General features: G+C 34.0%; 1 protein-coding gene across 1 annotated transcript; it reads left to right on the top strand.

Moving 5' to 3' along the window:
- The first annotated feature begins 9581 nt into the window (after positions 1 to 9581).
- LOC139812208 (uncharacterized) lies at positions 9582 to 13998 on the top strand. The gene is made up of 8 exons (XM_071776880.1): positions 9582 to 9926; positions 10008 to 10166; positions 10245 to 10392; positions 10740 to 10856; positions 10940 to 11091; positions 11170 to 11320; positions 12630 to 12767; positions 12856 to 13998. Exons 3-7 carry the CDS (start codon positions 10359 to 10361, stop codon positions 12752 to 12754), a joined length of 579 nt encoding a protein of 192 aa, XP_071632981.1. The 5' UTR covers positions 9582 to 9926; positions 10008 to 10166; positions 10245 to 10358; the 3' UTR covers positions 12755 to 12767; positions 12856 to 13998.
- The last annotated feature ends 186 nt before the right edge of the window (positions 13999 to 14184 follow it).

Below are 14184 nucleotides of genomic sequence, written 5' to 3'. Positions count from 1 at the left end.
AGAGCTCTAGATTATAAGAGTAGCGCAAAAGTCGGACATGTTGGTACTAAAAGGGCGCGAAAAATTTGAACGAGACATGTAAACCGTTTTCCGCTCACTGCCAATATGGAACATTTATAGTATACGTAACATATATAAATGTATTATAAATTTGTTTTGTGGTATGTACATATCTATTTGCAGTGAATATTGAAACGCAGTAATTATTATATTTTTAATGCACTCTGTATGATATTCAGGATAATGAAATAAAAAAAGTCTTGAAATTTTATAATTTTATTTTGAATCACATATAAATTATATTGTATCTTTGTACTTATGTTGTGTCTTTGGTATGTTTATATATATATATATATATATATATATATTTGTACTTATATTTAATGTTTATCACATTATATGTTATCACAAGTGTAATTATATACTTGTTTACAGCATTTCTCATACCAACGCTCTTGCTTCCACACTTCGAAGATTTATTACGAACTATTGTATTGTTAAATTTACGCACGATGAAATGAATGCGTGAAAAAAGATATGCTTTCAAGATATGCTTTCCAACAGAATGGCACGGTGGAAATTTGTATGTAATACAAAGCGGCAGCAACGTTTCTAACATTTCAGAGAATGTAACTACACCTGATAGAATTTCTTCTTCACGTTTTCGAAATATGAACTCTGCATTTTGTAAAAAACAATAAACCAATTCGCTACAAAATATTAGCCCTGAATTTTTGTCAAAAGTGTCTGGTCGAGAGTAATTGCTTAGATCAGTGAGAACCTGTACACGAGAAATATCACACGAAGTAGATTTCAATAAAGCCGATTTGCACGTTTCGCATCGTATGCGATGCCTATTTATAACCGTTCGTACAACTGCTCCACTAAGTTTATATAAAGATTGACCTTCTTCTTCTGCAAATAAAGTATTTGTTTTCATTATGAAAAATGTACAATTATAAAGCATCAATGAAACCTACATACTGCAGTAAAAAAAAATTTTTTTAGTACAAAAAAATTTTATATTACTTCGTAACAGTCGAAGATATTGAGATATCTGAAATTTCGAAATAAAGATTTTATTCATATACCAGATAAAACTGAACCAATCGATTCCAGATCCATATAAATAGATGTAGAGACATCCGTTGTATTTCGTGAAAAGCTGTTCTCAGGACTTACATTGTCTAAAGTAAGATAATAATATTGAACAAGTTATACAAAATATATGACAATAAACACAATAATTATGGGCATTTATGTCATGTCTAGTTGCAGAAAATCTTACTTTCAATAAATTGATTAGGGCTAACGTTCTCGTCGCACAAACTGCTTCCGTAGGTAAAATCAGGTAGATCTGAAAACATTAAAGAATGTTCAGTGTCTATTTGTAGTAAGCAAAATAGTATTAACATCAGTTTCTAAATGTACATACCTATTTTAGTCGACGAACTTTGTCGTGTCTTCAAGTACTCAAAGAGGAAATCAGCATCTTCTGCCTCATAATTACCATTTTTATTTGGTTTAAAATATTGTGCTGCAGATATCATTCTAAGTGCACTTTTGAATTCCTTCGGAGTTGGAACTGGATTCTTTCCTCTAATCATAGAGAATAAATTTTCTAATGCATCTTGAGAAAGTCTGCTAAGAAGGACAAATCCAAATTTTTTTGTGTTTAGATAAAAATCTTGCAATTCCAACGCTGTAGTTGTCGTCAAAACAAGACCTCTTTGAACTGGTTTCCACGCATCTCCAATTCGCATGGTTAAAAACATTGATAAGCATGATGTCAAAAATTCGGTTGCTTCTTGGTATTTTTGTCTATCAAAATAACTCATTGCCGTTTTCCTCGAACGTGATGATATAAAGCGAAACCAACGATGTACTGTCTTCAAAAACCAGGCTGTCGTCAAAGCATTCTCTTCCATTTTCCCTGTCTTTACAAGATATTCCAATGCAGCAGCAACTTCTTGACTGAAAATTGCTGTTGCCAATCCAACTTTCATTTTATCATAATGTGACAGTTGTAAAGCTGCTGGTCGTAAATGTGGAGCTAGCTTCAAATCATGTAGCGTATCTAGATGCAGTAATTCGGCAATGTACGTAATGGATACAAAATTGCATGGAAGTTTCTCGCGAATTATTATATCTTCAGGCAATTCTATTTTTTGGCCATTAGTCACATGATTGCGTAGATTCTTAAGTAGATGTGGTGCATCGAACATGAAGAAAAGTTTCCGTTGATTATCGGAGGGATGAGAACAATAGTTAATAATTTGCGAATGTTGTCCAGCGACAATCCCACATTCCCTGAGTAGTGCTTGATTTTGTCCTCCCATGTCCATAATCACAACATTAATGTGGAGTTGTTTGGTTTCACAGACTGTTATCAATTCAAAAAGAAAATCTTTCGTTCTTCGAGGACAAAACGAATTGGATGTGAAATGATACGCAACGGTTTGTTTCCAGCGTGTTGATAAACCACCTAACATAAATACTAATGCATGAGTGGCTATTTTGTCCATCTCACCTTTTGCATTTGGTATACTTGGTCGTCCCATAACAATACCAGAGGACTGATCGAAAGCAAAAGATGGTGAGAGTGCCATCTCATCAATCATCAATACTGATTCACGTTCATGATCATTCATAAGTGATATCTGAAACACATTAATGCATAATATATCCCTTTACTGTCAAACATTTATATGAAAGTAAATACTTACTTTTGTTTGTAAAACATCTGCAAAATCTAATATACCAGGCTGCATTTTCATGTTCTCTATTTTCTGCTGAAGGGTACGCTCACAGGGAATGGGAAATCCAATATCCCTTAAGAAAGAATAGCCTTTGATTCCACAAGCGTTTCTTAATTTAAGACCTGTTTCTATTGTAGCCTTGCTCCATGGTATTCCTCTCGTGTTTCCACGTGTTAAATATCTCCGCTGATCATCATTAAACAATAATTTTGTGACAGATTCAAGTCGATTTCTTTCGGCCTCAAGCTTCTGGATCGAAGATTCAATTTTCTGTCTTTTTGCTTCAACATTCCGCATTTTCTTATATAGTAATTTTACTTTTTGAAGTAATTCCTGTTTCTCAGTGTAAAACGAAGATTTAAGTTGCTTTATTTTCGCTTTAAGCTTGTAGTTTTTCTTACGTAATAATTGTATTTTTCCAAGTAATTCCTGTTTCTCAATGTCAATCGAATGTTCTGGTATTGGACGTGGCAATTCTATAATAACATTTAAAGCAATTAAAAATACATTACAATATTAAGATACTGAGAGTTAATTAAAAATTAATTATTTTACTTGGTCTTGAGAAATCTACAGAACATGGTGCATCGGGTATAATGTGCGATTCTGTAGAAGGATCATTATTGGTTGAAGATGATGCATCCGGTATAATGTGCGATTCTGTAGAAGGATCATTATTAGTTGAAGATGATGCATCCGGTATAATGTGTGATTCTGTAGAAGGATCATTATTAGTTGAAGATGGCCCATCATCTGGAAAATTTGCAGTGCATAATACATTTATATATATATATATATATATATATATATATACAGCATTAATATTGTACTTTCATTCAATATTATCTTTAGATATATTATGTAACCAGATAGGAAAACTGGGCAAATATTGGACAATAATTGCAGCATTCACAATTTTATCCAAATTTTGTCACCACATCTTTTACTATCGGGGTACATTCATTTAAAAGTGCACATACATGCATTAAAATATAAACATTTACCCATGCATGGAGTATCACTTCTCATGTTACCAATTAGCGAATCTCTATTTTGTGACTCTTCACATCTATATTTGAATATAGATGGAACAGCATTGCATTTCAGTTTTCTTAATCCGTCTATTCTATTTTGTTCATACTGATCAGGAGTGAAATGATCCTGGAAAATGCAGTAACGTCATTTATTTAATTCATTTACGTAATTTATTGTGCATTCTGTAATCATAAATTTTTATTTCTGTCTGCATTATGATTACGATGCTTTCATTATCTAATTATTTATTATCCGACTAATTCGTAAGCTACATATAAATATATAAATATATATATATATATATATATATATATATATATATATATATATATATTATTAAGCATTATAATAAATATACTATCTACTTTCTACATAGTACAAAAAATATCCTATAATATATATTATAAAATACTACAAAATTTCACTGTAATACCTCACAGAGTCTGCAGTTGTTGTTCGGCGTCCAGCTTTTTCGTCCGATTCTGCGAACCCATTCAGCTCTCCGAACTGAATCAGTTGGCAACCGATGTAACATTTTTCCTGTACCTTGCTGCGAAAAGCAACCGTCTGCACAACACTGCGGCATTTTGTACAAAATAATTTTTTCGCATTCTTTTCGTCACACACAATCGGAATCAGACCACAATCACCACATCAAACAGGTTATGTTGTCCTCGTGTGTCTTTGCCATGTCGAGAAAGAGTGAGAAAGAGCATGGTGTAGAAAGAGACAGACGATACCGACATGGCGGTCGACCAATAGGAACACGCGGTTGTCGGCATTCGCAAGGATCAAAGGTTTCGGACTTTTGCGCTACTCTTATAATCTAGAGCTCTACCCAGCATGGGTGGATCACGTCAATTTCTGTTCTGTCAGAGAGAAACCTGAGAGAGGCCATCCCGGCATTTTTCGTCAATTTTTCTGTGTCACATTTTCCGACGCGCCGCCTGAGAAAGTGCGTATCAACTACGTCGTTTCGCTCGGTAACCGCACATGGTTTGCGTCCGTGCTAATGGTTCGTGTCCGAACTAGCCAGTTAGAGGGGATATGCTGCGGCCGCGGCGCACAGTGGAGCCGTTTGCGCGAATCGCGGAAAAAATTATGTTACTTGTAAAATATGCAATGAATGATCATAGAACCTTTCAATGTTGACTTATAAAAATTGCAAAAGTGTATATTTATTAAAAATTAATAATAGGAACAAGTATTTGATTTAAATTAAATAAAAATTCAATTTACATTTACATTTAATTTACGTATAAGAGCAAAGTAATTCTTGCGTCGATCATCGCTTAAGTCTAAATTTTTTTGATGTGGTTTACTTCTTAAACTAGTTATTAACGGATCGGATGACACGAGCATCATCATATGCATAACATCTTCATTTGTAAACAGACGGCTACATTTTCTACTATGATTAAGTCAATATCGTTTATAGTCCTTAATTATTTCTTGCCTCTTGAGCTTCTTCCGATAATGTCCCAAACAGGTAACGCTGCATTTTCCGAGGCATTTTCTATAATTTCCTTACCGTGAAGAAGAATTTTATGAACGGTAATTGGCATAAAGTACCAAGAATATTTTTCAATAAATATTTCCGCTGCCTTGTACGCATAAGAACCGAATTTTTCTGAATTTATTTCTTCACCACAATTAATCGTTTGTAATATTGTGGAAAATCTTCTGATCAATTTCTCGTCAACTCCAGTTATTTCTGCTGTGATTTTTGGATCAGCAAAAAATCGTCGAGAAGTATTTCCGTCATTAGATGATCCGGAACCTTGTTTAACGATGTCTACCTTCAGTCCAAGTTTATTATAAAAAGCGTCTTGTATTCTTTTTTTTGTTTCTTCTTTTTTAACGCGTGTTTCTGGCGTTGTTGACCACTTATTCTTGAAAGACAAATTGTAGGCAATATGTAATATACATTCCATGAATTTGATTCGTGCGTGCAAGGGTGACATTCCTAATTTGAGTGCTTCTTTTCTTTGTTAGACCTTTTATTAATTTCTGTTAAGTTGTTCATTTGAGATGGTTTGGAACCGCAAATGAAGCACGAAGATGATGAAGGCGTGTGGGTTACAGCTTGAGCTATATACCTTACCGTCTATCATCGTAAATATCATTTGATGATTTATTTTGAATGTGGTTCCGAACTTTTCTATTTCTGTTTCTCGTAATTGAGCATTTATCGCGCGGTTTCATCGTAGTTGCGATCTCGTCGCGTGTGACAGTCTTCTTCTCATCAGATTTAGCCGTTTTTCACGTTGAACCCTGAAACAGACATAGAGCGCGACGTTGAAAAATCCATCGCCACATCGTCTATCAATCCGCGTGGTCGTCGATCGTATGCGCGTTTCCCTAAACGCGATAAAGACTACCTGTGAGCTATTCGTACGTATGTATGTACATACATACATACACAAGCCACCAATGCATCGTTTCTCGATTCTGAGCGCTCATGTATCTCGAGCTAACTCAGTTAACTAAAACTTTACAGAGACAGGACAAGGCAGGAGCCAATAACCAAAAAGGAAGGAAGGGACTAGAAATTTTAGATCGCGTAGATCGTGAAAATAGTCGGCCCGAGCTCGTGCGAAGAATTACAAAAGGTAAATATGGCAGTGCTGTGGAATTCCTGGAATCGACGTTTAACGACGCATGGTCCTGTTCGTCATATTTACACGTTCAATCCCGGCGACGATGGTTATCAATTGTTGTATGGATAAGCACGAGGCAGATAAAAAAGAAGACATCTCGCTCAGTTTAAAGTTCCGAATCTTCATTCTGCTCATAAAAAGTTGTGTTCGCGGAGCGCGCTATTAGAACTATTTCACATCATTCTGTTTATCTTTATTAGATGTAAAACAAGGACAGAAAATAGCACTAATAGCGACGCTCCGCAAACGCATTGAAACGCATTCAAAGACGATCATAGAATCGAGATATTGTAGTTAATTTCGAACGTTCGTCACACATGAAAAGGAGTCTGTTTTCAATTGTTGAACTGGCTGCACTATAGTTAAGAGTTTATCTTTTTTACTCCGCGTTAGAAAGAAAAAGATAAACTCTGCATAACTAGTGCAGCCAGTTCAGTAATAGAAATCAGGCCCAAATAAAATGAGGAGAAAGTTCTTCGTGATAGCATTTTTTTTTATCCATATACTGAAAATTGTTAATATATTCTGTTGCAAAGTATAAATTAATGCTATTATAAAAATATGAAATGTTAGATATATTTTTCGTTTTTTATTTGCGTTTTACAACATATTGAAATATATCATTTCATGAAAATTTGTGGAATATTGAATGATTAGATAATAGAATTATAAATCGCCTTAATCTAGTGCAAAAACGTAAAAGGCTTATTCTGTAAACGTTAACATCATTATTGCACAGATATACATATACTATGCGCAAAGCACTTAACGATGTTGTTAAACGTTTACGAAATAGGCTTTTAAGTCCATTTTTACCAATATAGAATTTAAATCTGGGTTTAACTTTCTCTTTAACTTATCTTTTTCCAATTTTAAGCATCGATATTGTGTGTGTATCAGATATATTTCTCATTACATTACAATTATTACAAACATCTAAAAAAAGGAACAATGAACGCTATTGAATTAAATGCTTATCCAGATAAATTATTGTAAAAAGAATATAAAGGAATTGGTCAACCAAATGTTCTAATGTAAAAAAAACGCCACATTGCCACGTTCAGTGCATAATATGTAATATTTACGTCATGATTCACCGTATTAAGGATAAGAGTCGATTTTTGTCTGCTGTGATTGTTTATTTCGAGCCTTCAGGTTTCAGTGCGGCATTCTCTTTATCGAGATCTTTCGACTGTGATTGGTTCGTTTTTGGCATGAATATTTTTCGTGTATCAAAATCGTGTGTAATGTCACAGATTTTGACTTTTGTGGTTTTTTTAGCGTAAAACAGAAACAGAAAGTAATCTCTATAATTTAACTCATACAAAAGTAAATCTTATATAAAGATATGGATGATTTCGCCTTTCAGTAGTTTCAGTTCGCTGCAAAACAAGTAATGGCGGAGAATGAGCACAAATTCGAGAAGGCGCAGTACCCTGTCGTTCAGCAGTGGAACATCGTGATTTAATCTCATTGTCAGCAGAACGTCGTGATTTAATCTCAGCGGCCAATAAAGTTTTTGGAGAGGGAAAATGGAGCTATACTGTTGTCAAACAAACATTAGGTACATTAGTTGAATAAATTCTCATAAATGTTAATAGCCAGGTCTGTGTAAAAATAAGCTCGCGAATTTGTTATAGATCGCGATAATAAAATAAATGATCCATATCGTACTGGCTGCGTCAGTTATGTCAAGGTCCAGCTTGAGAATGGAGACTGTTACGAGGACGATGGTTCTTACATTGCAGAGGAATCTAGAGAAGGCTTATCGATACAAAACGCCAGAATTGTATGCGTCAGTCACTTGAAAAAAAAATCAGAAATGTATTTTATACTTTGGCTGAACGATTGGGACTTTTTGTTTGCGCAGGGTTCTGTTGAAAATGCCTTAAAAAAAGTTATTCTCCTGTCAATTGAAGACAGAATTGAAAGAGAGCTGGAACAGCTGCAAAGACAGATTAGTTTTGAACAAGGTAACTATATACAAAGAGATATGGTACGATTTCAGAAAAATCAAATGTTTTAGTCAACACGTTCGCTACCGCAGAATCGACGGATTTAGCAACGAATTTTCTTGATTTAATCTCAGCGGCTAATACAGTTTTTGGAGAGGGCAAATGGAATCATACTGTAGTCAGCCAAACCTTAGGTACATTTGTCATTAACTGAATAAATTATCATAAGTGTGAATAGTTAAATCTATAAAAATAAGCTTGCGAATTTATAGATTTCGAGGACGTGAATTACGATGCTTTAAATGATCCATATCTTACTGGCTGCGTCAGTTTTGTTAAGGTCCAACTTGAGAATGGAAACTTTCACGAGGATATTGGTTATTATAACGCAGAGGAATTAACCAAAGGCTTATCGATTCAAAACGCCAGAATTGTATGTGTCAGTAACTTCGAAAGAATAAGTAGTGCATTTTATATTTTGGCTGAATGATTAAGACATTTTTGTTTGCGCAGGGTTCTGCTGTAAATGCCTTAAAAAGAGTTCTCCTGTCGTTTGGAGACAAAGTGGAAAAAGAGCTGCAACAACTACGAAGACATATTAGTTCTGAACAAGGTAACTATTATATATGCAAAGAGATGTGATAAATCATTAGATAAGCAGATTTCAGAAAAATCAAGTGTTTCAGTCAACACATTGGTGCCGCAGTCAACATTTGGTACCGCAGAACCGATGGATTTAGCAGCGGATTTTTCTGATTTAATCTCAGCGGCTAATAAAGTTTTTGGAGAGGGCAAATGGAATCATACTGTAGTCAGCCAAAACTTAGGTCATCTGACATTAGCCGAATAAATCCTCATAAGTGTGAATTGTCAGATCTATTAAAATAAGTTCGCGAATTTGTTATAGATTTCGATACTAATGAAGATTGTATTGGCACAGAATATTATATTGGCTGCGTCAGTTCTGTTAAGGTCCAGCTTGAGAATGGAAACTTTCATAAGGATATTGGTTATTTTAACGCAGTGGAACCTACAAGATTGTTGTCGATACAAAACGCCAGAATTGTATGTGTCAGTCACTTGGAAAGAATAAGCAGTGCATTTTATATTTTGGCTGAATGATTAAGACATTTTTGTTTGTGCAGGGTTCTGCTGTAAATGCCTTAAAAAGGGTTTTTCTGTCGTTTGGAGACAAAGTGGAAAAAGAGATGCAACAGCTACGAAGACAGATTAGTTCTGAACAAGGTAACTATGTACAAAGAGATGTGATACAGTGATTGGGTAAGCAGATTTAAGAAAAAGTGTTTCAGTCAACACGTTCGCTACCGCAGAACCAGTGGATTTAGCAACGGGTTTTCCTGATGCACACGAGCTTGAGGAGGAGGAGGAGGAGGAGGAGGAAGATCATGCACCCTCAGCATTGGAACTGCTGGAACGTCGTCATGATTTAATCTCAGCGGCCAATGAAGTTTTTGGAGAGCGCAAGTGGAATCATACTGTGGTCAGCCAAACCTTAGGTATATCTGTCATTAGATGAAAAAATTCTCATAAGTGTTTATAGTCATGTTTATAAAAATAAGCTTGTGAATTTGTTATAGATTTCGTTGACAGAATTTACAGGAATTCGTTGGGAATATCATTATGGCTGCGTCAGTTTCGTTAAGATCCAGCTTGAGAATGGAAACTTTCACGAGGATATTGGTTATTTCGATGTAAAGGAATGGACAAAAGGCTTGTCCATACAAACAGTTAGATTTGTATGTCAGTTACTTGGGAAGAATAAGCAGTGCATTTTATAGTTTGGGTGAATGATTAAGACATTTTTGTTTGCACAGGGTTCTGCTGTAAATGCTTTAAAAAGAGTTCTCCTGTCGTTTGGAGGAAAAATTGAAAGAAAGCTGCGGCTGTCACTGCTGCGAAAACAGGTTATTCCTAAACACGTTAGCGACATGAAAAGATTCATTGTGACACATAAGTCATTGCGTAAGTAGACTTTAGAGTTTGGTTGAAGTGGCCCTAAGTCTATAGTGTGAAGGAAGGGAACGAAATGAGGAAACGTGTGCGAGGGAACGAAAAATTTTAACATTTTAAAATTATGAAATGTTGAACAGCCTTTATTATTTACCTAAACATTCTTCTTACGGAAATTAACATCATCGTTTCCTGCATGTTGCAATGCATAATTATTTTATATTTTGATTGGATGTATCAAAACAATTTTTTACAATAGTTTTTTCAATATACATATTAATAGTTTCTCATACTAGCGTGTGTGTACTCGGTGACTTTTTTAATACATTTTTAAAAAGATAATTTTTTAATAATTTTAGTTAGCGACGAAATAGAACCGATGGATTTAATAGCGGAATTTCCTGATATAATCTCAGCGGCCAATAGGGTTTTTGGAGAGGGCAAGTGGAGTCATACTGTTATCAAACAAACATTAGGTATATCTGTGTTATTAGCTGAATAAATTCTCATAAGTATGAATTGTCAGGTCTATAAAAATAAACTCACGAATTTGTTACAGATTTCAAAAATGATTTCGGAAGTACAACCGACGCTGGTTGCGTCAGTTATGTTAAGGTCCAGGTTGAGAATGGAAATTTTCACGAGGATGTTGGTTATTGCAGCACAGATAAGGAACCCACAAGAGGCTTGTCGATACTTAATGCCAAAATTGTATGCGTCAGTCACTTGAAAAAATGAACGGTATATTTTATATTTTAACCAAACAATTGGGACTTTTTGTTTGCGCAGGGTTCTGCTGTAAATGCCTTGAAAACAGTTCTCTTCTCGTTTGGAGAAAAAATTGAAAGAGAGCTGCATATTAGGCTTGAACAAACCAACGACGTGCAAGATGTGACACAGTCATTGGATAAGCAGATTTCAGAAGAATTAAATGTTTCAGGTAACATATATTCGGTTCTGCAATGCGATTGGTGAATCATCATGATAACGAACGTTTTAAAGTAAACCTGACTTGGATAAAGATTCAGATCTGTTAATAACATATTTGTAGGAAATAGGTATAGAGAATAATCTAAACTGTAAAAAGTTTTTCTTAATATATTTTATACTGTTTAATTTTTCTCTTAATTGTTCAATTGTTCAATACTCTAAAAGATATTGCCTTTTTCTTTTAATGATTTTATATAATATATGTTTGTTTACAATATGGATGAAGTGTGTTAAGGATACTTTACTGATTTTAAAGAAAAGTTACTGTATTTCTAAATTTCTTACGAACTAAGAGAAATTACAAGTTTTTGAGAAAATTGAGTTTTTGCATTTTTATTATTAATCTGTTGTTATCTATCTTTAATTAATCTTAAATCGTTCTCAGCTGCTCCGTTATAATCATAACGCAATGTATAAGCAGTATTCAATTATATATAGGTAACTCTTAAATAACACGATTAATTGATTTCGTGTTCTTTGAAAACTGTGCAGTTCAAGACTCCAGATCTGTATGAAATTGGGCATTTGGTTTTAAGGGATTTAAGAGATTATTTAAAAAAGACTTAAAAAAAGCCTAATATGTTATTAGTTTATAACATTATATTTTTAGTTTTATCAAGAGACACAGTAGTGTCTCGCGCTAAGTAACAAAATACTTTAAGGCGATTCTGGAGTCATTTGTTTCATTGATAAAATGTCATTTTCGCGTATGTGCTATTTTTTATTGGTTCTATAGAATTATAAATCATTTTCCAGGATTAAGGTATACACCCAAACGGAGAAAGGACGAGTCAACTTTACGTTGAGAAAGAAAAAATTATATACTTTTATAATTTTTTTTTTCTCAATGTAAAGTTGACTCGTCTCTTCTCCGTTTGCGTGTATACTTCAAAAAGAAACATTCGAAATACGGAAAAGGATTTATAATTCTATAGAACAATAAAAAATCGCATGTATGTACGCGAAAATTACGTTCTGGCGGTAATTTTGACATTACCTTAATCGAAGAGATAATGTAAACAAATTTTTCGACACTGGGTGCGTTCAGCCGATACTCCGCTAGCCTAGCAATCGTGAGCAGTCGCTCGTTTCCTCTCCTTTTAATCCATTGGGTCAAAGGAGAGAAAACGAGCGAAAACGAGCGACTGCTCACGATTGCTAGGCTAGCGGAGTATCGGCTGAACGCACCCACTGCTATTCGAGATTTCGTGCAATACAAGTAGCGAAGTATGTTATTCGAAGGTCACCTGTAATTTTAGATCCTACTCTGGTACCGACCGTGAACAACGATATAACTGAGACCGATCCATCGTCATTTGTAAAGGTTCAGAGTTCCAAGGATGTTCAACCCTCGCCAAATAAAACAAATTTTACAAGTGAATAAAAGTCGAAACGAGGTAACATTAAAAATTTATTAGTCGTTAAATTATTCCTGCACAAGAATGTGTCTTATTTTTAAACACTGACGGTCTTAATTCTCTGCAGCATTGTCTAGAAGGGAAATGCTATAAACGGAGAGAAAGAAGAAACAAATGTGGAAAAACAGATATACTTTAAAAGGCATATGATGGAAAAGGAGAGATTGATATCCACTGGTGATAATAAGTCTAATTCTAGATATTAAGATATTAAAGATTATATTTATGGTATATTATATAGAAGTATCAAAGAAATGTCGTGCACAAAAGTTGTCTTTTAGTGGGGCGATTTCTTCGTCGATCTCCAAGTATAAAACTGGAAAATCAGCTGTTTTTCTTACAATAAAAATAACGGTTTTTTTAATTTTTTCCCCCTAATAAATTTCTTTTTTATTTACATTATATTTGATTTTTTTTAAATACTTTATTTTTTTGCCTAGTATCATTTATAAAGTTTTGTGTAAAGATATGTACTTGGCTTTTTTTACGTTTTAAATGTCCTTTTTTAGACAAATTCGTTTACTACGGAAAATTACAACGTAGTGCAGCGTGCAGCTACAAAGAACGTACTTCATGATTATTACATTTGCGTTTTTGACTCAAAAAATCATTTTGTGAAGAAACGTGGCAAAAATTTGAATAGATATTAATGATTGTACGATCTAGATGCGTTTGTCACAAATTAAGTAATCAGAAATAGGAATAAGAAACCAAAATTAAATTGTGACAGTATATGAGCAGTGCGAAGTAAGACAAAATGCGCAAATAAATAAGACGTACGATAATAAGAAATATTACGACAAATTATTGATTCAGCATCCTTATCTGTAGGATTTCAAATATAAATATTCACGTTTTATAATTTTATAATAATAATAATAATAGTGCAGACTACAAATAACCCCTGCAGTTAGTCAAATTTGGAAAAAAAAGCATTTTGTCTGCAACAAATTTTCTTGGCAAAAAAACGATAGATTTGATGTAAAATCCGTTAATTTAATTGATGTTTAGAAAACAATAGCAGAAATGTTACATAACTTACTGCTCATAAAATGACTGCAAATTATTGCGCCAAAAACTGCGCAAAATTTACTGGCATGATCAAAAATAGCAAACAGTTAGACGGCAAGATTATGCACAGCGTGTTTTACGAATAAAAAATAATTAGCCCTCAGCGAAATACACGAGTTTGTGGATCACAGCTTAAACTCTGCCTTTTAGCTTGTATCTGCAATTATATAAATTCAAGTTAAATTTTAATTAACATAATTAATTGTAGTAACATATTAATTATAGTAAATTTTGTCTTCTACTCCTGTGTTCTCACCATAGTTTAGGTAAAAGTAATTAATCACTTGTCCAAGAACCCAAATCGAAATCTAAAAAGAGAATACAG

This window comes from Temnothorax longispinosus, chromosome 1 (genome assembly GCF_030848805.1).
Source record: "Temnothorax longispinosus isolate EJ_2023e chromosome 1, Tlon_JGU_v1, whole genome shotgun sequence".
Lineage (NCBI taxonomy): Eukaryota > Metazoa > Arthropoda > Insecta > Hymenoptera > Formicidae > Temnothorax > Temnothorax longispinosus.
The sequence above is the reverse complement of the archived record's forward strand: the minus strand, read 5'-3'. Positions and strand labels throughout refer to the sequence as shown.

Coding starts and splice junctions, on each gene's coding strand:
- LOC139812208 (XM_071776880.1), top strand. CDS start 10,359: ATGAAAAGATTCATTGTGACACATAAGTCATTGC. Junction 10,393..10,739: donor TGTGACACATAAGTCATTGC/GTAAGTAGACTT, acceptor TAATAATTTTAG/TTAGCGACGAAATAGAACCG. Junction 11,092..11,169: donor CGATACTTAATGCCAAAATT/GTATGCGTCAGT, acceptor TTGTTTGCGCAG/GGTTCTGCTGTAAATGCCTT.